At 42.7% G+C, this 23705-nt stretch overlaps 1 protein-coding gene across 12 annotated transcripts in view; it reads left to right on the forward strand.

The window, feature by feature from the left end:
* Nucleotides 1-23705, forward strand: part of PARD3 (par-3 family cell polarity regulator) — a 441643-nt gene that overhangs the window by 242506 nt on the left and 175432 nt on the right. For 5 of the 12 annotated variants that reach the window (XM_075271584.1, XM_075271589.1, XM_075271591.1 and 2 more), the window contains 4 exons: nucleotides 4462-4612; nucleotides 10089-10278; nucleotides 15328-15488; nucleotides 19865-19909. In XM_075271584.1, the coding sequence (XP_075127685.1) occupies nucleotides 4462-4612; nucleotides 10089-10278; nucleotides 15328-15488; nucleotides 19865-19909 (547 nt within the window). The remainder of the gene's footprint in view (nucleotides 1-4461; nucleotides 4613-10088; nucleotides 10279-15327; nucleotides 15489-19864; nucleotides 19910-23705) is intronic. The other 7 variants (XM_075271586.1, XM_075271592.1, XM_075271595.1 and 4 more) reach the window with 4 other exon arrangements.

Genomic DNA, 23705 nt, shown 5'->3' on the forward strand with positions numbered 1-23705 from the left:
CTTCCCTTCCGTTCTTGCTGCCCCTTCCCTTCCGTTCTTGCAGTCCCTTCCGTTCTTGCAGTCCCTTCCGTTCTTGCAGTCCCTTCCGTTCTTGCAGTCCCTTCCGTTCTTGCTGCCCCTTCCGTTCTTGCTGCCCCTTCCCTTCCGTTCTTGCAGCCCCTTCCCTTCCGTTCTTGCAGCCCCTTCCCTTCCTTTCTTGCAGCCCCTTCCCTTCCTTTCTTGCAGCCCCTTCCCTTCCTTTCTTGCAGCCCCTTCCCTTCTGTTCTTGCAGCCCCTTCCCTTCTGTTCTTGCAGCCCCTTCCCTTCTGTTCTTGCAGCCCCTTCCCTTCCGTTCTTGCAGCCCCTTCCCTTCCGTTCTTGCAGCCCCCTTCCCTTCAGTCCTTGCATCTCCTACGCTCTCCAAGATTATAATTTTCTCAGACCCGTGCATTTTTGGTGCACTTTGGAAAGTCCAGAGCAAATAAAAAAATTTCAGGACATGAAAATAAATTTTCTGATAGTTTTTGGTTTTGGGAAGCCTTTTCATTGACTTTGTTTGGTCCTCATATTAAAGAGCTGTCCCCAATATTTTTTTTTGTACCCTATAGGGTTGAGCCGATCTTGAGATTTCAAGATCGATTTTAAAATCCGATTTCCGATCATTTTCCAGCCGATCTCGATCCCGATCTCAATCCCGATCTTGAACGTGAAATTTGCTCGATCGTCAATCGGAATCCGATCTTTTCCGATCCCGATCTTCAACCCTAGTCAATGCTTTTCTATGGGAAAAGTCACTTTTAGGGTTGAGCCGATCTTGAGATAACCTCCGATCTTGATCCCACTGGAAAAGATCGGGTCGGAATTCCGATCTCGATCGTGAAATTTACTCGATCGCTGATCGGAATCCGATCTTTTCCGATCCCGATCGCTCAACCCTAGTACCCAATACTGAGGTTGAAAATAACAAACCCTACATACTCACCGCTATGTTAAGGCTACGTTCGCGTGAAGTATGGCGTATTATAATGCTCTATGATGGAAGAGTCCTGGTCTCTCAACCACATTCAGTCTGGGTCATATGGGCACTCTGAATTTTCTGGACCGTATTTGCCAATGTGCACGGGGCCATACAGACCCAAACAGTAAATATGGACATGTTTTCAGCTCAGAGAACAGCCACGAAGGCCGACAGGTATCGGCAGCGTGCACCATATTGCCCGTCAAGTTGGACTTTGGCCCCATCGGAAGTTCTTTGAAGATGGAGCTTATTGTATGGAGGTGTCCTTTTAACCTATACATTTATTTTTTAGTGTTTTGGTTGTTGCTGTCCTCCAGAAATATCCGGTATATTTCCACTATTTACACAGCAGCATCAGGGGATTGCATTTTGTTAAGATTTCGCAGAGAAAACCAATTTGTCAACAGGTATGCCTGGCAGGAAAAGTAGGCTACTATTTCTGAGGTTCTATATAATCACTCTGCTGGGGGAAATACGTTTGGAGGGAAAAGGCAGAGTAAACATGCAATTACAGTGAATGGTAGGTATCCTTCCAACAGGCGACACCGCTAACGTCAAACCATTAGACTGTCTGTGAGCAGAATCCATCCACATGGGACCGTGCGAGACTCTTCAGGTGGAAAAATAATATTAATGTAACGGGGGGAAGATAGTTGCATTGTGGGTGTCAGCGCTCATCCTCCAGCAGAAGCCTCTTCCCCGGGAATGAGAGTTTAGTGCAGCCATTTCCAGTTTTAATATTTGATCGGCTTTGACAGCTTCAGTCTTACAAGCACAAGCGTCGATTCCACCGGCAGCTGTGAATTATGGTCTCACTTTTGTGGGTGACAGTTTTGTTTAAGGAAGACGTGATGCAGATTTGATTACTTACAACTGGAAACAAGAGACAGGCCTCAATGTGTCAGCCGGGCTGCCGGCGCCCATGTTCTGCCCTGCCTATCCCTTCTTTCCCCCGCCACAATCTGCACAGGCTGATAGATTTCCCTTTTACTTAATCTCTGCGTGTTTTAATACAGATATGTTACATTGTATTATCACAATTTGTGTCTGTTAAAATGAATCATTAAGAAAAACTAAAAAGGAAAAACAAATGCAATATAAGCAGTGGTGTAACTAAAGTTTTGTGGGCCTCAGTGCAATCTTTTATCCGGGGCCCCCTACCTCATCCCTACAGCGAATTCTTGATAGTGATGGTTACGGGTGCTAAGGAGTTTAATCCACCTTAGTGTGGTTCAGGGAATCTGTGGGTCTCCTTGGCTTATGGGCCAGATGGAAGCTGCAATCCCAATACTGATGCCAATGCTTATGGGCCCCCTAAGGCTCCTGGGCCCTGGGGCGACTGCATTCTCTGCACCCCATAAAGTTATAAACCCCTGAATACAACTTTGCCCCCTCATCAACTAATTAACTGGTGTTAATGCACAAAAAAATCAATAGTAAAGTTCTTGTTTATCATTGATACTTGTTAAGGACAAAGTTGGTCAAACTCTGGAATTTCCACAGGGCCGTCTGACTCTTTATTTGTATAGGATGATGTTTGGGAAGGATCGGATGTGATGACTTTTAGGCCGGGTTCACACAATGTCTTTTGGCATGTAATGTGCCACGTAGACGCTGCGGGAGCTTTTGCGGGCCGTATACGCTCCCATTGTTTTCAATGGGAGCCGGTACCGTATATGCAGCGCTATTTTGTGGCCGCCGCAAAATCACGGCCGCAAAATAGCGCCGCGTATACGGTATCGGCTCCCATTAAAAACAATGGGAGCGTATATGGCCCGCAAAAGCTCCTGCGGCGTCTACGTGGCACATTATGTGCCAAAAGACATCATGTGAACCCGGCCTTATTATGCATTATCCTATTAATCCCTGGGCACATAAATTCCAACCCTCCCTCCCCCCCCGATCCTCAGGGGTGCCCATTAACTCCCCACACTTGCTCCTCTGTGCAATGTTTAGCTCTTCACTAAATTCTTCTTAATATGTTTTTATAAAGACTACAATGTAAGGCTAGGTTCACATCTGCATCCGAGTCTCTATACAAGATTCCGCTTAAAATCATTTAGTTACAAAAGTCCTGCAAGGCGGACTGTTCTCTCCACCAATTTCAGAATAAAACCGGCGTAAATCCTGCGGACCCCACTATAGTCTCTAATAGTCCCCATGCAGACCTGAACACTAGTGTAAACCTAGCTTAATTTTTTTTTTATTATTGTAGTAGGGTTTCTGAAAGGGGTTGTCTGGGTAAAAATATTATATCTTAATTAGGTCGGGGGAGGTGGAAGAGTAATAATAATAATAATAATAATAATAATAAAATAAAAATCCTACTCCTCTGTTCCCTGCTGCACCAGGACCTCTCGGTGTGTCCCAATCCTGCTGGTCCATTGTTCCCTTTCAGTGGAAGTCCCTGCCACACGTGATAGCTGAGGCCAATCAGCGGCCTAGCGAAGGACGGGCGACGTTACTACCTGTGAATTCCTGATGCCGCTGATTGGCCTCAGCAGTCACATGAGCACTGAGGCCAGTCAGCGGGATCCAGGACGTCATAGCCTTTGAGGAGTTTCACTTCATGAATGGGAGGAATTGGAGTGTCAGGGACAGTGGAGCATGATATAGAATTTATTTTTATTTTATTTTATTTTTTTGCATAGAGAACCTCTTTAACAAAGAGTTAATTACTTTGCATGCTTGGTACTGATGCAACTGATTCTGTGTAATGTCTAGTATAGGGCCTGTGGGGTAATCCATTCATTTAGTCTTATTTTTTGTAGTTACTTTATTATTATTATTATTATTATTATTATTATTATTATTATTATTATTATTATTATTATTATTATTATTACACAATGGTCTTCTGGTTGTAGTGTACAAGTATGTCTGCAGCTATCATGTATACATGACTCCACGTCACAAATCTCATTAGTTCTTGCAAGGGCAGACAATGGAAGAAAAATGTGCCCACTCTATAGCATGCTGTGATGACACATCATGTACACACTTCATTGTGTTATATCTCCATTGTGCACGCTCAGTATATGTGCAGGAATAGAGACCTCATCCATCAGCCGCATGTCTTAGGTTGGGCGGCCATGCCGAAAACTCCATTCTCGCTTTTGCTTTTTTACAATCATAGAGACAAATGGGGGAAAGAAAGGGTTAAAGGGCCCTAAACATGTGAGCAAATTTGGCCTAATATGATCAGAGACATTGTCTTTGTACTATTTATTTTTTGCTTAAGGGTGTTGAAATATGACAGGCGCTCCACAGGAGGTACACAACAGAGCGGCATAGAAAGTTGCCCATTAAGCAGAACTGTCAGTGCAAATTATTTTGGTACAGGGTGAAAAGTTCTAGCTCATTTGGTACCCAGCCGGGTGCAGGCCTCAGGCACGTTGTTATTGTTCCCCCATGCTGTTAAATAGACCGTCAGCACTGATATCCCTTCTCTCCTGATCCTACAGTTGGAGTCACCTGGAAGCCCCTCGGGGCCCGAATTGGCCATTGAGACAATGCTGGACGACAGGGAACGAAGAATTTCCCACTCTCTGTACAGCGGCATTGAGGGATTTGACGAATCGCCCACGAGGAATGCCGCATTAAGTAGGATAATGGGTGAGTCAAGTCGACTCGACTAATCATGTCTTGTTTTTGTTCTTTTTGCTGCTCATTGAAGAGTGATTAATACATTATTTACAATGGTGACAGCCCGCATACAACATCCCCGGGCCCGTTTGTAAGCTGCCGCCATTGTGCAGGGTAAAAAAGGACTGGCCACTTGATTGACAGAGTGTTTTTCCTAATGAAACAGGTGAAATGGGCGCTGAGCTTTACGCCCGGCCCGTTCTTTATCGGATTACCTTTTATTTTTGTCTTTCCCCCCACAATGGGCCTATTAAGTGAGAGGATGTGCATTAGACATGGTAAGGACTTTATTAGTAAATCATTGAGCCCTCTCATTGTGTTCGGCTTGAAGGCTCGCTTGTAATGTATGCACATTGCTCTATTTGATGTATATTGACTCGAAAGGAAATGCCTCTGCCGAGAGAAGACTTCATGTCTCAAGAACCCATTCTCCAGCTGCGTACCGATAAATGAAGGAACTTTTGTTGCTGTCTTGAAGTTTTCAATTATTTTTGCGTTTTCTTTGTTAATCTTTTAATAGGCTGAAAGTGGTGCAGAGCCTTGCCTTCAGCGTCATGGTGCGTAATGCAAGGCTTTCCTGCTTTCTGTGCGCTAGCTTGCATATGTCAGCACTATGTGCCTGAGATAAGTGTTTAGCAGAGCACGGGTTACTAAACGCTTTGGAAAGCTGCCACCTCCACGCTTCTTCAGGACGAAACCTCTGTCCTATGCCAGGCCAAGATGCGATGGATTCGTTTATCACAATAAAGTGTTTTTGTATGATTTTTATTTTTTTTACCTATAAGACTGTATTTCCAATAGTGCATCCAGTGGTATAAAAAAAAAAAAAAAATCTAACAAAGTGTAAAATTGAATAAGTAAAAGTATTCACCAACATTACTTATACCTAGCACACATGCATGACCCCTGGCCACCATTTTTTTCAAAACTACTCTTTTGACTTTACTGAATAATTTTAATGTGTAGATGTTTATCATTCATATAGCGATGTGGGCTTTAAAGGGGGTTTCCAGACTGAAAACATTGCTATAAAATAAATATCCTAAAACTAGGTCACTACTGTCAGATCAGCGGGGTCTTACACCCAGCAGTCTATCCTTTAGCTTATATACGGAGAATGGAGCAGGAAGCAGAAAGTCCTGTTCTCTGTGTAGTGGTGGAACTGAGTTACTGCGGCTTAGTTTCTATTCTATTGAATGACTGATCTGCAGTACCTCATCTGGCCACTACAAAGAGAACAGCGCTGTCCGCTTCCTGCTATGCTCTTTATGCAGGTGCTGGCTGTTGCACTCCCACTAATCCGATACTGATGATCTATCCTTACGGGAGGTCCTCTATATCTCTAGCTTGGTAAATGCCCTTAAGCTAGTCATTGGCTGTCCATGTGGTTGCCCTAAGATCCCTTTAACATGAACAGATGATCTGTGCGTAACAAGTTCTTTGCTTGGGACTTGTTTGCTTAGAATATTTATTCACCCAATTGTTCAACACATTCTCTGTTTATATGGAAATATATGAGGCTGACAAAAGACGATTTATACCTATGTATAAATATATACATACATATCTGTTCAGGTAGATAGGTAGATAGATGATTGATAGATAGATAGATGATTGATAGATAGATAGATAGATAGATAGATAGATAGATAGATACATACATACATACATACATATATATCTTTTTTTTTTTTTTTTTTTTTTTTTTTTTTTTTAATGTAGATTGTGAGCCCCACATAGAGCTCACAATGTACATTTTTCCCTATCAGTATGTCTTTTTTGGAATATGGGATGGAAATCCATGCAAACACGGGGAGAACATACAAACTCCTTGCAGATGGACTCCAGAGCTGCAAGGCTGCAGTGCTAACCACTGAGCCACCGTGTGGCCCCATACATACATGGGGAAATGGAACCACAGGAGCTCCACTCATTTTCATAGTTCCATAGTAGATGAGGTCCATCAAATCCATTTCAAAGGGAACTACTGTGATGTCTATAATACAGGGCTCAGATGTCTCTGTTGGTACCCGTTGAAATGAATGGAGCTGCTTTGCTGTATGTGAACAGATCCCTGCCACCATGCAGTGACAACCAGGTGTTACCATCACGCATCCTTTGGTCATATCACTTGCCCTAGCCCCAGCATGGCACCAGCCTTCTAAGCTGTAAAGCCATAAAAAATATATTGGCTATGTCCACATTTGCAATAGAAGCCTTGTAACTGTAGCAACTTTAAAAAAACAAAACAATAAAACAACACTTTAACAAAACCCCTTTAAGAGTCAGTGGTATCTGTCACCTGTGTCTATGGCATGGCCGATTTGACATGACATCATAAACTTGATGCAGATTTGAACAGAGACTAAGAAAGCCGTGTGTGTCCAGAGTGAAAAAAAAAGGGAGACAAAAACCATCTGGACCCAAAACAAAATGTTGTAGAGTATTCGGCCATTATGGTTAAACTGAGATATTTTATCTCTTCCCCCCCTCCCCCCATCTCTATAATATTTAGAAGGAAAGAACTTGTGCACATGTGAATGGCGGGCCCCGGAATAGGTCATCTGAGTGCCATCCATGACTTGCTTGGCTTTCCTATTTTTCAGTGCATTAGCTCCGAAACCGTATAGATAATTTTCTGCATCCTTTGTTAGCATGCAGCCTCACGCTGGCTCCATCGTCCCCCGTGGCCAATGAGGTTATTAGCGCTTGCTTTGCAGCAATCCAGCTTTCCCTTAACAGACCCAGTTAATAAAGACTTGTCTTGCCACGGGAGGACTTGGATTTACCGACTGGCTCATCATGGGATTAGTTTGTAAGGATTTTCACATTTAAAACACAATGAGCTGTTTGATTAAAATTGTTCCTGACGTTAAAAAACATTTTTTTTTCTCGTACTGGCGAGTGATCCCCCCCCCCCTGCTCTTCTTGAATATAAAGACGTGAGCAGAGATATTAGATCGCTCGCATTCCAGAGATTCTAATGAGCTCATTAACATTATAATTGTGAAAAATAATTATTTTTTGTGACATTCGGATAAATCGCCCGCTGTATTTTGATATAAGCAGGACAGTATTGGTAAACATTACGTACAATAGTAGATTTGATGGGATAGTTGTTGACAGTGTTAGGTATTTACTATGATGATTTCCCGCTGTCTGACACTTGTCCAGTTATCCCTTCCCAGCAAGCTTTACGGGAAGATGTTATCAGATTGGTTAAAGGGAACTTGTCACGTTTTTATGTAACACATTTTTTCAGAATTTTTGATGATTTTTTATTTTCAGTGTCTCTTTATTTAAAATAATTTATCCTGCAATTTTCACTGGCTACTAAGCCTAATAATGAACAGACACCTGCCAATTCTGTAGGGATTTTCACCGCAGCAGTCACCTCATTTACATGACAGACAGGATCACAATATAGGATAACACCCAGAGTCATGTATCCATTAAAATAATTTATCCTGCAATTTTCAATGGCTACTAAGCCTAATTATGAACAGACACCTGCCAATTCTGTAGAGATTTTCACTGTAGCAGCCTCAGACTATTACTGCCTATGGCCCTAACTATGCTGTAAAACATATCTCTAAATGTTAACGGAGCAGGAAGGTCAGGCAAGATGGCTGCCCATTAGAGATGAGCAAATAGTATTCGAAACTCTAGTTTCGAATACCTCGCTTCCATAGGTATGAATGGACGCGGCCGAACACTAAAGGGTTAAGCGGCCGGTGTCTGCTGCCTCCATTCATTCCTATGGAGTGAGGTATTCGAAACTACAGTTTCGAATACTATTTGCTCATCTCGACTGCCCATGTACAGAAAAAATTCTGCACAAAAAGTCTACGATCTAAAATAAATAAATTAAAAAAAAAAAAAAACCCAAAAAAAGCTGATTTATAATTGAAACCCCATGATACTGGTGTGACCAGAGCCAAAAAATAAATCTCACGGTCATCACGTATTTTTTCAGTACATGCATTGACCATAGGAAAGTTCCAATGAAGAATTGGTGAATTGCATTACAATGAGCCGTAGAACATGTGCATGTAAGTTTAAGTCTTGGGAAAAAAAATCATGATGGGTTTTTAATTTTCACGCATAAATCCCGTCCTCTTAGTGCACGTCCCTGTGCGTCCCAGTACTTGATAAATACCCATTCACACTATGATGATGTTAATGTAATAGAAGCAATCTCCAGGGCTTGTTGTTGTTATTTCTCCAGGCACCGGTCCAGCCTTCACTTCTGTGAGCCGCCGCCATCGTGCGGACCGCTCCTGCCTCTCCTGATCTATATCAATAACCGCTCAATCCCTTCTTATGTAACCTCACCATTAGTGCTTACTGTATTCCCCTTCTCCTATGAAGATCACTTTAAGATCATTACTTGAGGTATCAAGAGGGGCTTAAAATGTAATGAAGTCATCAAAATAAATTACACAATTGTTGTTATCGCTAATAGTAAACTTACTACATAACCATTGGCTGCACAAAGCGTTCATCCGTAATGGCCACAGAGGTAATGCAGGGGCAACATCCAGCAGATAAAGCCGCATATTACCCAGCAGAATAGTCACACTTTAACATTAGTATTATTGGTTATTTTAATATTATTATTATTTTAATATTATTTGCGGTTTATTGTACCTATTGCTGAATAACAGCTAGCTTTGAAGTCAGTCAGCTGCTGCGAAAGCCGCAGTCGAAGCCGCAGCTGAAGTCCCGGTGCAAACGCCAAGTATATACATCACATTGTACTTCTGATATGTCACTTAGTGTGTCATATAGTTGTCATTTTTATTGCAATAACATTCCTCTGTGTTGTATTCTTTTACATCCATTCCGTTATGTTATTGGGGCTTACCGGAACATGTTGCCTGTATCGTATATACACATATTAGAGACTATTTACTTACAGTATATAGCCAATATCCTCATGTTTTGATTAGAGTAGCCACAAATCCATACGTGACATTTAGATTTTGCTTTGGATTGACAGCCGATTTTCTTATTTAATGGTAATATGTCTTGAAATAATGACCTATTGTTTAAAGGAATTGGAGCAACCCATGTGGAAGCCAGGAAAGGTGGAAAAAAATAGAATAAAAAAAAAAAACATACTCACTTGTGCTTGGCACTTCGCTTTTGTCTGTCCAGACTTGTCTCAGCACATAATTGCCAAAAGTGCTGAACCCCCCGTGTCCTCTGGGATCAGTGACCTCGGCAGTAGCCGGAGAGGGATCGGTGACATCACTCACTTATGTCACTGGTTCCTTACTAGTGACCCCTAGGGGTCCGGCTGTCTCCTATCTAGTACATGTATATTACAGTCCTCCCTACGTAACTAGGGAATGATAGAATCATTTGCAATACTGATAAATAAGAGCGCAGAGAAGAGTCTTTTATAACTTTCATCTTTATTACATATATTCTCTTTACGCAGGTAAATACCAACTTTCCCCGACAGTGAACATGCCTCACGACGACACTGTGATCATAGAAGATGACCGCACCCTACCGCTGCCTTCTCAGCTCTCCGACCAATCGTCTTCCAGCTCTCACGACGACGTAGGATGCATCACGGACTCTGCCGGAGCCTGGTCCAAAACCGTAACTAGTGAATCTACAGAAAGGTGGGTATTGTCTAACAATGGGTACGACCTGTGCTACCCTAACACTGGATAACTTCCGACACATCGCAGGCGAGAATTGTTCACTTCTCCCAAAATCTATCGTGTTTTAGAACAGAGGCAAAAAAAAAAGGAAAGAAAATGAGTTTTGTCCCAAAGCAGTCCACAAAAAAATCTTTAATTTTGATTTATTTCATCTTTGCTATATTCCATGCCCATGAGTACGGGCCCCGGGTGTGATAATCCAGTAATTATTGATGGTGGAGGTTGTAGCGCCGCAGCCCCGAGACCGCCATAGTGCGTCAAATTGCCTATAGACTGCACTTTGTCTTACAGGTTTGTGCAGCTTTCGGAGCATAATGATACCCAAAGAGATGATCGTCGACATGAATTTGATAATTATTAGACAGTCTTGAAGACTACAGTCCTCCCTGCGTAATTGGGGAATTATGCATTAATTTGCAAGCCTAGTAATTATGTACATCAATAAGCAAAATAAAGCTCTCTGTGGAGCCACCTCCTAAGGCTGTAGTGATAATTAACACAAGCAGTGAGAATTATTAGATGCTTCTTCTGCGCTCAGGCCTTCTTCTGAGTTTCCTTTGAGGAGATCAGCAAGATTGCAGGGAAATCATTGAGGCGGCGCACCTTCCCTGTACTGCTCCGCTCAGCTCTTCTAGACACAGCTGTGTGTGGGTGGTTGGCTCTTGTTCAATGGCACTATATTTCCTACCCCATACGACAGCATTGTCCTGCGGAATATTCAGTGGTCGTCACCGGATTGATGGTGGTCCAATCGTTTCAGTCAACAAAAACTTCCACCATCTCTGCTTACAATTAATTGGTGCTGCTTTACTGATTCCAGCTCCATTGGAATTTTTTCTCTAGCCCCGACTCTTCTTGAGTAATCGATTCTGTTAGTACCAGCCACCAATATGCAAATTAGGCTCTCTACTGTCAGATGAGTGGTCCCAAACTGTTTGCTGCAGCCCAGGAATGCCCACTTGACAAGTATAACTAGCCTAACTATCATATTGAGTACGGAAACTGAAGGGTCCATTCACACGGAGAATTTTGGCACTGATTCTGGCATGGGAAAAAAAAAAAAAGCCTGCCATTGACTTCAATGGGTTGCGTTTTCCATGTGGAACCCATTGAAATCAATGAGAAAAAAAAGCCTCCTATTGATTTCAATGGGTTCCGCGCGGAAAACTGAATCCATTGAAGTCAATAGGAGGCGGGGTTTTTTCCATGCGGATTCCACGCCAGAATCAGCACCAAAATACTCCTTTTTTTTTTTTTTTTTTTTTTTTTTTTTATAAATGTAGATTGTGAGCCCCACATAGAGCTCACAATGTACATTTTTCCCTATCAGTATGTCTTTGGAATATGGGATGGAAGTCCATGCAGACACGGGGAGAACATACAAACTCCTTGCAGATGGTTTTTTGCCCTTGGCGGGATTTGAACACCAGGACTCCAGTGCTGCAAGGCTGCAGTGCTAACCACTGAGCCACCGTGTGGCCCAGCACCAAAATACTCTGTGAATGGACCCTAACAGCACCGATTGTTCATTGGCATCCTTCACTTATACCCACACCAATTTGCAACCTAATTCTTGCTAACGTACTAAATTTGGGGAAAGAAGTTGTTTGCAGGGCCAGACTACACAGGGTTTGTTTGTAGTCTGCAACCATGGAGATAAGTAGCTGTAAATTAAAATGTATTTTGCAGCGATGCTTCCTTTTTTTTATATAGACGCATCCCCCAAGCAGAGAGCCCAGCACTGATAGGAACCTAGCCTGACAAATTATTTTCGAGGCACATCTGTGATCCTGGATTTTTTTTTTTTTTTTGAGAAGCATAACTTTTTTTTTTTCCGTAGCTCTTATGGTAGATGTGCTACATTATTAGGATTTGTCGAGCAATATCTACTCTACTCTTTTCAGCGTTCTTAAAATCCGGTTCAGGGGGCGGAATATGTTCTCTCAAGATTTATCCATTCAGTAGATTGTTAAAGTCGCTTTGTTAGAATGCATTTGCCGTAGAGTAGCTCCAATGTTTGTTTTATTTCCCCCCCTACGTTCTCCACCTATACCGTGACCCAGGCATCCTTAATGGATGTTAAAACCACTACAGTTCCTTCATTACAAGGCGTTTTCTGTGCCGTAAAAGCATATTAGTCATGGGAAAGTACTGGAAAAAAATAAGCACATCTTTTTTTCCCACTTGTACGAAGCTGTAGTGTAGTGGTAATACTCCATCCTGTAATATGGTTTGCATCAACTTTTTAGTGTAATGAACTCCAGTCCTCTACCCAAAAACAAAAAATAGAATTGGATGTTCCAGTTTTATTTTTTATTTTTTAAATTTATACTATAGATTCTACTAGGGAATTTTTTATTAGTTGGGCAATGTCTCGTGTCTGTGCTGCCCAACATTTGGCAATAATGTAAAGTACGCCAACATGTTAGAAAAAACAAATGGACTTGGGTGGTACATCCTTATGCAATAGCCTGCGCTTCTTGATAAAATTTCCATGAGGTTTGATAACCTCGGGATAGAGGGTCCCTATTATATTGGATGCACCACTGCTTGGTATCTGCATTATAGCACCCACTGGAAGAGTGACCCAGTAGCCCAACCAAACTTCTGTTGCCAGGATAAACTTCCAGGTTCTGGTCCATAGCACCACAGCAATGGCAGCCAACTTTCAGCACCCCACCATGCCTAAGGGACTGTAACCACTAGTGATCTCGTATTTAGGTCCTGATTTTGACGCTGGTGGCGCGGTGTGACTGTTGCAGCTTCCGACAGTCGTGGCTTCCCGTTAAAGAGTAGGCCCAAATGAGTGGGCCCAGTCCAGAGGGATTGTCTAGATACGGATGCGCCGTGGCGGTTTCCGCCGTGGCGTCTGCCTCAAGAAAGGGCAGCTCGCTTCTTTTCTTGCGGGAAAAAGATCACTAGCTGTCTACATAGACCTCTATTGTGAGGGTGCAGATTTTGTGGTGGATTCCACGCCAAAATCCACCTCCTCTTACCCCGTGTGAACTAGCCGTAACTCTCATTTCATTGACTGAAACCGCATAATAAGGTGAACTGTTTGAGATCTGTTCACATGGTTGTGCATGGTGGCTACTGCGGTGAGGTGGCGTAGAGCATGGGGGCTTAGCCTGGCATCAGGGGGCTATACTGCGGTGAGGTGGCGTAGAGCATGGGGGCTTAGCCTGGCAGCAGGAGGGCTGTACTGCGGTGAGGTGGCGTAGAGCTTGGGGGCTTAGCCTGGCAGCAGGGGCGCTGTACTGCGGTGACTGCATCCTAAAGAGGTTTTTCTGGGGACTCCTCACAGTTTATGTACTGGTTGGGTTCTTCAGGCTTTTGGACTGGTTCCAACACCAGGTCATGTGATCGGAGCCATAATCCGGCCCTGCCCCTGCCTCAATCCTCATAGTGGTCAGTGAATTTACTGAACTAATCTGCAATGCCAATCCGCACATATAAGCAATACCATTGGACACTGGGATGAGAGAGCCAGGTGTCGGGTATTGGTTCCCATTACATGATCTGGTGTTGGAAGTTTCTCTCCTTTTAGTTATATCAGGGGAAAATATACTCCATATAGTAACGTGTAAAACACACCATAAACGGTAGAAACTAAACAGCCATTACAAATAAAAACAAGGCTCGTAGACTGAGCGGTTCAATATCCTGCAGTCAGTGGGTTGAGACAGACAAACAGACATGTTCCCTGAAACCTCTTACTCAGAGGCAGAGACTTGGAGCAGTCACCATGGACAAGAGGGGGTTATCCAAACAAGCCCGGCAGCTGTTCCGAATCACTGAGGGAAATGTACGCTGTCTGGCCTGACATTATCTCCTTAATCCTTCATGAAATTATTATGAAAACAAAGTGCGCAATAAGAAGGGATTAATATTAGGAATGTTAATAGTATGCAGGGTCACCGGGTGGCTGGTCTCTTCCCAAATCAGTCTTGGGGATGAGATGTGCGTCTGCAGAAATGTGATGAATATTTTAGTAATTGGAAATAAGAGGGATGAATGTGCTGGTGGGATGCAGCTTAATGACAGCGCTCCGTAATAAGCAGGACAAGGTGACATTCAGGACACTTAGAAAGGTTTATTCGCTAAATCTCATCTTGGGTCACACTTTGAGTCTGTGTCTTAAATACGAGTCTGTAAATTCAGTTTGCAATTTCTTATTGCAATTGGCATGAAGGAAACTGGGATTCTGAAAGAAATGTAACACATTTTTTTTAATGATAAAATCCAGATAAAGATATTTTAAACTTTCTAAATTGGTTTTAATACTTGTTTATTTCTGTACATGACTATGGGGGCGACTATCTTCTGTGTACTTTGGCTGATGGTATGTAGAGATAGGCTTTACAGCAGCCACATGAAGCATAGTAACATTGAGATGACCCATTGGCTTTTATTGGAGAGTGTTGTGGGCATGCTCTGCAACCTGTGCTGGGAAGGAAGGGGGGGATGACCTGTGACCATCACCTTTAAGAATTTTGGATCCTGTGTTATCTATGTATAGGTATCACTTGTCATTTTAATCCTGCCTGTGGTTATGAGATGACTGCTGTGAAGTGATCTCTACAGAACAGGAAGCCTCAAAAATAGTATTTTAAAGCCCAATGGACAGAGTGAAAGCTGTAGGGTTTCAAGATTTTTCAAATATACATAGGGACATGGAAAATAAAGACAAAAATCCAAAAAATCATAAGCATTTTACATAAAAGATGCATTTACCAATGTAATGGCTGCTGTAAAGCAAAACTCTGAACTGCTGTTTGCAACGTTTCGGCTCAGACAAGATGGCTGCCCCGTCATCATGTAAAGAAAATTTTGTCTGACGTCTGGTACCCCCACCTGCTTTTTACAACTCAGCCGTCACTTTAAATGGTCATACCCTGACTTGGACAATCCCTTTCATTTTGACAAAACCAAATATCACAACTGTTGTTTCGTACATGTTCAGTAATAATTCGACAGCTGTCACGATCATTGTTGTTTTCCACCCAGCAGCACTCTGAGCCCAGATGTAGATCCGTCCCTTGCCTTCCAGAGAGAAGGATTTGGACGCCAGAGCATGTCCGAAAAGCGCACCAAGCAATTTGGAGACGCCAGTCAAATGGAGTTTGTGAAAACGCGGAAATCGAAAAGCATGGATTTAGGTAAAAAATGTGTGTATTACTTCCTATTCTATGTAACCAATGTCCTAAGACGTGTGCCGCCGATGATTCCCCCGGCCGTTGTCTTGTTCCCGGACCTTCCCATTAAACCGCGCTCTTGTACTTTTGGGATTTTGCCTTGATCCCCTATGAACAGCTGAGCATCCTTTTTAATGTCATCCTCTGAAATGCCCGGGAGATAATTCCTAATAGTTCTAATTAAAATTCCTCCAATGCAATATTTCCATCATCGCCGCGCATTCTATTGGATGTGGTCGCGTACAGTATCTGGAATGTTAATGCCCCCCATTAAACCGCTTTACAAGGTGCTGCCTCCCAAGAGTCTGACGAGGCTGCCTGTGTTCCTAATGCCGGTCATAAAACTATAAGAATAACATAATAAGATAGGATTTATCCTTCTTGACGATTTCCTAGATAAAAGAGCTCAGCGCTTTGCTTTCTCACTCAGCGGGTAGATTAATCCTTTGAATTTTTTTTTTCGTTGTTGTTCCTGCGGGCCCTGCCAGATGATGGGATGTGCAGCAGTTGGGCGAGCATTGGCCGTGTGTTATGTGACGTCTGCTGTGTGATAAGCAGATACTGAGACTTATTGAAAGGTCATCATCTCCGAGCTCACAGCTGAGGAACCGGATCACAGCGGCATTATCTGTAATACAAGCTGCCGAGTAGCCGACTCATTATTAGTTCGCAGGATTTTAGCATTTTTTTGTTTCGTTTCGTACACAACATCCCTAATACTTGTCGACTGACTTTTTTTAAGGGAGCCTGTCAGCTAATCTCTCCCTATTAAACTAATTCCAGCACAGATAATGGAGTCTATCACCAGAACCTAGCCCTAAAGATAGATGGGTTAGGGTCACCCGAGTCAAATGGTGTTTTCCCCTTGTGAATTGGGGACGTTGCTGAGATATCCGTGTGTTGTCAATTTTGGAGACATGGCAGCAACCTCATTGCTCCCAAGAGTCCCTTAGCATATTGACCAAAACCGTGATATCCTAGAAATGGAGGCAGCGATCACAAGGGGAGGACACTATTTTTAGGTGACCCTAACCTAACTTTGAACTTTTGCAAGCACGCATTTGGGCCCTTGTACAAAGGCCAATAAAATGCACTTTAATGTGATGTGCAACTAAGTTTGTTAGTGTTCAATGGGTGATTCTCCTCACTAAGATCCTCTTCCGTCCTACATTGCAATCTTCTTCCTTCCAATCTTCTACATGCACATGGACTGCGCATGCGCTGCACTTTCCTTATTTGTGAGCGTTATAATGACTATTGTATGTGCTGTACACCTGGAGACAGAATGGAGGCAATACCTCTTTTTTAATGTAGATTGTGCTCCCCATATAGGGATCACAACGTACATTTTTCTTCCTATCAGTAAGTCTTTGTAGAATGGGAGGAAATCCACACAAACACGGGGAGAACACACAAACTCTCTGCAGATGTCGTTCCTGGCGGGATTCGAACCCAGGACTCCAGCACTGCAAGGCTGCAGTGCTAACCACTGAGCCACCGTGTTGCCCCCGGCAATACCTCTTAAGCTGTATATCAAGACCAGAGAACTTGCCGGTTTCAGGGCCTCTCACTGGCCACTTGCAAATTCATTTACCGGCTCCAATATCTGGCACTGGAATTATTTGACTAAGTAACAATTTTCTGTCCATTAATAAGGTCCAGAAAAATACCAAGAATAGTGGAGGATGACTCCATTGCGCCAAACTACTATGCATCACCCTGCTCTAATACACCGGCGCGGACAGGAGAATATGAGGTAAGGCAAGATTTCAGCATAGCACCCTGTCGCTCAAAGAAGAGCAGGGGAAAAGCGGACGTGGTAGAGCAGTGTGGAGCGTACCAGTTTGGAGCAATGGATCCACCGTTGGTGCTCCAGAAAACTCAATGAAATAAATGAATATCTCAGCAATGGTGGCATAAATCTCCATGGGGGTGGGGAGGCGTTACCATCGGGTGAGCCCAACCTATCTGGTGATAGACTCCCTATAGTCGCTGTCCTATTAATAGATCTGCAGTCATCCTGGCTTAACTGCGTGTTCATAGATGACCAGGCAGACATTGATGGATCTCGACGCAGATATCAAAATTAGGTTGAAAATCCTCAGGAACTGGGCAAACTCTTGACATTCGATTCTCTGCTACTGAAAGAAAGTGTTTACTTTTGGATTTAATCTCAGCCGCTATTAGTTTAATTGACTGTCTGTGCCAGAGTTCTTATGGAGGCAATGTGACTTTGCCAGCCAGTGGAGAGCAAGTATTATTTCACTGGGATAATCAGATTAAATGGCTCACAATGTAGACTTGTAGATGGAATAATAAGGCCAATCAATAGCGAGGCTGGATACAATTATACCGGGCGCGGACATTTACATCTCACACAAACCTGGGCCACTAGCATCACCAAATACTAAACTGCTCCCAAGATAATCCGCGTCAAAGATTCTGGTTTAACCCCTCATTTCCTGAAGCCTTTTAGGATGCTCGTATGAAATCTTAACCCACTAAGTGCATGAAACAAAGCGCTAATATAAACTAAGAGCACTTTACCTTTCTTCTGCACGTACGGTAGGGATGAAGAGGGGGTATAACTTTGGCTTTGTTCCTAGGCCTCTCTTGTCCATGGGCTGTGCCCCATATTGCAGCTCAGCCTGGTGAATGAGAAATCTGCTAATGATCTATTCTGATATCAATGGCTTGCATAGAACAATTGAAATGCATATCTTTATTGTATCCAATCTGCAGGCAGCATGTTATAGACCAGGAGGTGCTGAGTAGATTGATATATGGTTATATGGGCAAAGGATTCAGGAGAAGTAACACTCTTTATATGCATAGGAGTCCAGTGGGCGGTCCTACTTGCTGAGTGACGGCTGTCTCTGTCTGTCAATCACGGCATAGAACCACCCACTGAACGCAAAACATAGAAATCAGGGGCTTATTATTCAGTTGACAAGTTGCCGACTGAATAGTAAGCCATTTTACAGCCCCACAGGTTCTTCTACGTAGCTCTGAATTGACAATATGGTGGGTATGCGTTAGTACAGGAATAGGGCATGTCCTAAAAAGAACCTGTCACCAGTTTCGAAAAGCACATGATTTAGATCTGATCGACGCTGTTACTGAGTATTTTGTTTATCCAAATCTGCTCAGCCATTCCAAAGGTTTAAACTCTTTTAATATTGATGTAAATTAGGGTCTACTAGCCAAGTGGGCGGCACACAGAGACCCCGCCCCAGAGGAACCACAGTGTTACCGCCCACTTTGCTATTATACTCTACTCTGCATCAACAATAAAAGAGCTTATATCTTTGGAACAGCTGAGCAGATTTGGAGAAACAAAATACCAAAATGCTCAGGATGACAGCGCCCATCCTAAGTTGTTTGTCATTAGGCTTTTCAGACCTAGTGAGATGTTTTTTAAGCTGTCTGTAGTTTGATATATTTTCATTGTAGATAAGATTTTAGTCTGGCTTATATGATAAGTCATGTTGCACAGCCTGTTAAAGGGTCTGCCATTGACTTATAGGTTAGTTATCTAATACCTGGTACTAGAGAGCCAGCTTTGTTCCTCCTGTAAGTAAACAATTAGCATAACCCTATTCTGAGAGACCATTGCCTGGCTTTGATGGTAGCCCCTGTTACATGCCCATGTCCTATATATCACCCTACAATTTTGGGGACACCGCATTTGTCCTAGCATGTTACTATGGCCCTTATTTTCTATAGCTGGTTGTAATCTCTTCCTTTGGAGTTGCGATTATTCCGCTCCCATACTTTCCCTTTCCCTCAGTGCCCGGCACAGCCGCATCTGGACCCATTGTCTCATAGCCATGTGGATTACGTGGCCCCATTCCTTCACCTTGCGCTGCTCATTTTGCTGCCCACAGGCAGTGTTGTGTCACGTTCTCTTCATCAGTTACAACATCGCAGGTCTGATGTCTGCCGACATGTGTATGGATGATATTGTCCCTGCACGTAAAGGACAGGGATCAAATGGTTTATTTCCAGATAGGAAAGCGAATGCAAAAATTTCCTATAAATGCAATTATTAATTATGATAACCCAACCGTCCTATGCGAGAAGAAGCAGCCATCATTGTTCTAGGATTTGCTTGCGGCATGAAGAAATAATGCAAAAAAATTAACTATTTAATTCCCTTTTAGTGGATGACGCTAACATGTCTATCAATCATAACATGAGTGCCTGTGCAGCCGGCCATTTACTGCATGGAGAGGGCGTCAAGACTCTCTAAGGATAGTGCATGAGATGTCTAATATTAATGTATGTTTGCTGCATGTGGAACGTGGGCACTAACCGGGCTAACCTTCTTACATTTACCTTTTTAACAGTAGCTGACGAGGCTAAGATCAGTGCAATGGCTGACCACAACGCAGGTAAGAGATTATGCTGTTGCTATAGAAATTCGGGTTAAAGCAGATTGAGACAGACGTAGCGTTCACGTTGCATGTCGACATGACCTTTGTAAGGCTGGCATGTCTCTCTCACTCTTAAGAGCACTCATTACAGAATTGCACTGTTTGACACGCGCTGTGAAGATTTGACCGCTGTAAGTGCGGGCGATCCCATCAGATACTAGAAGCCCTTATACTGTCCTAGTTTTATGTCCAGGTTCCGGTATGAGTGACATTTTCTTAAAGAATACATCGACAAGAAATCTGTTCTTGCACTGATGAAGATTTATAAGATAACTTATTCCGTACTGTAGCTTATTACCCCAGTAGCTCAATATTGGGGAATATTCACCCTGCGGTAGTGAGGCAATGTCCTACATCTCAAAAAATGTGTACACCATTTGCAGGATTCTCGTAACGGACAACCGTTGCATTGTTTTTACGTTTGTTTGTCATGTGTATTAGGCCTAGTACATGATACACTTTTTATGTGCCTCCATAATAAAGCGTGGGGAGGCTCGGCTCTCTTTTGACAGCAGAAGTCAGGTTAAGAAGAATCGGACATGAGGACGTTCTATATACGCAATCCTGTCTTACGGGAGATAAGCTTATAACAGAGGCCTAGCTGTTTTGTCCCTTGTTCCCATTAAAACATACATCCAAGTGTGAATTGGTATGTGGTAGTATGGAGGAACAGCTGTCTACCAGATCAATTGTCACCGAAAATTACCATAACTCTGTGTTTTCCATCACTTTAGAGAAAGGAGTTGTCCAGTTCTTAAAGTTACTTATTTATTTTAAAGGGTCAGAATGGATTAAAAACAAAAAAAATCCGACCTCCCCTCACTGCTCCCCTGCTGTTCTTGTCCCATTGCAGTTCCCTGCTGGTCTCTACTTCCTGCTCCCTCTTGATAAACAGGAAATGCTGCTCAGCCTATCACTGTCTGACGTGGGACACTATAGCCAGTGATTGGTTATGCAGTTATTTCCTGTATGTCGACCGCGATCAGGAAGTTGAGACCTCAGGGAGGCGTGGCATGGTATCGGAAAAGGCGACTGCCGCTTTGGTGACAGATAACCCACTTGAAGGGGAGTTTCTATATGGACTTTCAGGTGTACCCTTCACTCTGCTGCATCTGTACATGAACGGTTGATAACGGTGATAGTGAAATGATATAGGAATTATGTGACCAAATATTTTCTATAGTTTTTAAATAAAAAAAAAAAAATCCAAATGTGACGGAAAGATTAAAGCGACCTGGCTTAACAATGGTAGATTACTGAATAAATATTCTGAAGTTTATGTATCATATCCTAATTCCCTCCTTCAAAAATTTCCCTGACCCTGAACTTGCACCCCTCAACTTTTCCTTAACGGGAAGAATTATGCGGCCGCCATTAGTCGATAAATTATGTAGCATTACGGCTTTTTTTTTTAAAATGATCAGCTGAAGAAAAATGACTTCTGAGTAATAATGTTTTTTTTTTCCTGAGCAATTAAAATAATGTGCCTTGTGCAGTTATGAGTTTCTGTGATTTATTAATCCAACTTAGCTTTTGACCTTTGCAATGCTATTTTAATTAGGCCGAAACCGTTCTTATGTGGGAACGTGGCTTTGTATTGGATCCTCTCCATTCCCACTGGCGGCTCTGCCAGCGCTTTACAGCTTCAGAATCTGAATGATTTTCTCTTGTTAATGTCTGAGGTCCAGGTCAAAAATTCCAGGAATAATGTGTTTTTGGATGTTAAAAACAAAAAGTATTTATTACAGTGGGCTTTATTTATTTTTTAAGTAAAGATGCAAAATTTTTCATTGATTAATTTCCTAATATATTTATATAGCGATTGTTTGTTTTTGGTTTTTTTTGTTGTTTTTTTTTTTGTAACTCTGAGAATTCCCTGCATATATGTATATTGAACAGATCACATGATGGCTACTATAAGAGCTCCATTGCACTTATTCCATTGTAGCTGTATTTTTTTCTGTAACCCCCACCACCCCTGAGCAATCAATGCTCTTAGTTTCAGTACCCAATATGCTCTCTACTGCCGGTGGGCGGTTCCAGACTATCTCCTCCAACCCAGGACCGCCCACCTGCATCTTTGGCAATTACATTTTTGGGGGGCTTCAACCACTTTATTGCTTGTATTACTTTGTACCCCTGCACACTTCGACTTTCCATGATGGGTATTGCAGCTTTGTCCCACTCAGCTGGCAATGTTAAAAATAGAGAGGCTGATCAGTAGGAGTGCCGGGAGTCAACCCCCAGCTATCCTAATATCAGTACGCCATTAGCATTTTTGTTCAAAAACCTACAAGGCTATAGAAGAGCAGTGTTGGGGGTGTTCATTGTTCCTCCCCAACGATGACGCTAAGCTGTAAGGCCCGCCCCTCTGACAGTGGAGAGATATCGGTGCCGAAACTAACAGCACCGATGTCCCTGGCACTGGGGTGCATACAGGGAATGTGACAATGCGCTGAAGTCAGCTTTTTAGCAGTATATAATACCGCTGATCTGCGAGGACATGAAATGTCCACTTTAAAGGATAGGTCATTTATTTGCAACACATTCCCTTTAATTTTGTCAAGCTGTCCATTGATCTCCTTCCCTAGAAGAAGAGACGTTCTTTGTAGTCAGATTGGGTTTTCCTCTCTCCATCTGCTTGGCATCGGTGATGAATGAGGGGCCCGCTACTATAACTCTGAATGCCCCAGTAGAGTGTTCTTAGTTATTATATACCGGCTAGTCCTCTCCTAGGCACTAGTTGTCATTATACCAAGCAGAATCTTATTTTACCTAATGTTCCTAAAATATCGCTCTACCCACGGATACCAATCGCCGTACTAGATCTCTCCACACTGACTAATAGTATTGATCTCTGCACTAATAGTCAGAAGGATCAATTACAATAAAACAACCTCAGCGGCTTCAGTCCTTTCTATCTGATCAGCGGTGGCATCGCAGATGTAGCATGGAAGCCGAGAGAAGGGCGGTAGCCATTTATTATATACCTTACATAGCGGAGATGTTCCTCTTAAACCGTTCCCATCATAAGAAAACACCTCCGTGTAATTGGGCTCCTCCGATAATTGTCCCTATACTGAATTATTAGGACATTGGTCTGATTGGGGTCAAAACCTTAATGTGTGGACCTGGCCCAGACTGACAGATGAGGAGACTCTGCCAGGTAGTTACAGTCTGGGGCTGTATATGGTTGTGGCAGCCTCTGACAGACACATTGCCGGAATGCTTTATGGTGCGGGTCTATGTGCTGCAGTAGTTACCCAATAAATCTGACCCCAAAGTGTGACCTGGGTCTCTATGCAGGATCATAGAGGCAATGTATCAACTAGCAATAACCATACCTTTTTGAGTTTATATTTGGAACATGTAGGCACACTTCATTGTGTATGCAAACTAACATTAAAAAACCCCTAAAATGCATTAGAAACTCTCTCATCTCATATTATCTTAGGCTTAGGCCACACACACAGCAATTTCCTATAGAGAAATTCAGCAGCGTTTTCCACTGTAAAATTGCCACTGCAAAAGCAGTTTAAAATTTAGGGGTTTTTTGCTGTGGCTAATCTGAAGATTTATCTGCACTAGATCCACATTGCATTGTGAAGGTTAAAATCTGTGGGTAATACCTACACCTATAATTGTCATGCTATGGTTATACAATGCACAGCACAAGTCACTTTGCGGATGCAATTTATTTAGATCCCATCCACTTTGTTCTGACTGTACATTGCTGTGTGTTAGCTGCTGGCAT

This window comes from Leptodactylus fuscus, chromosome 4 (genome assembly GCF_031893055.1).
Source record: "Leptodactylus fuscus isolate aLepFus1 chromosome 4, aLepFus1.hap2, whole genome shotgun sequence".
Lineage (NCBI taxonomy): Eukaryota > Metazoa > Chordata > Amphibia > Anura > Leptodactylidae > Leptodactylus > Leptodactylus fuscus.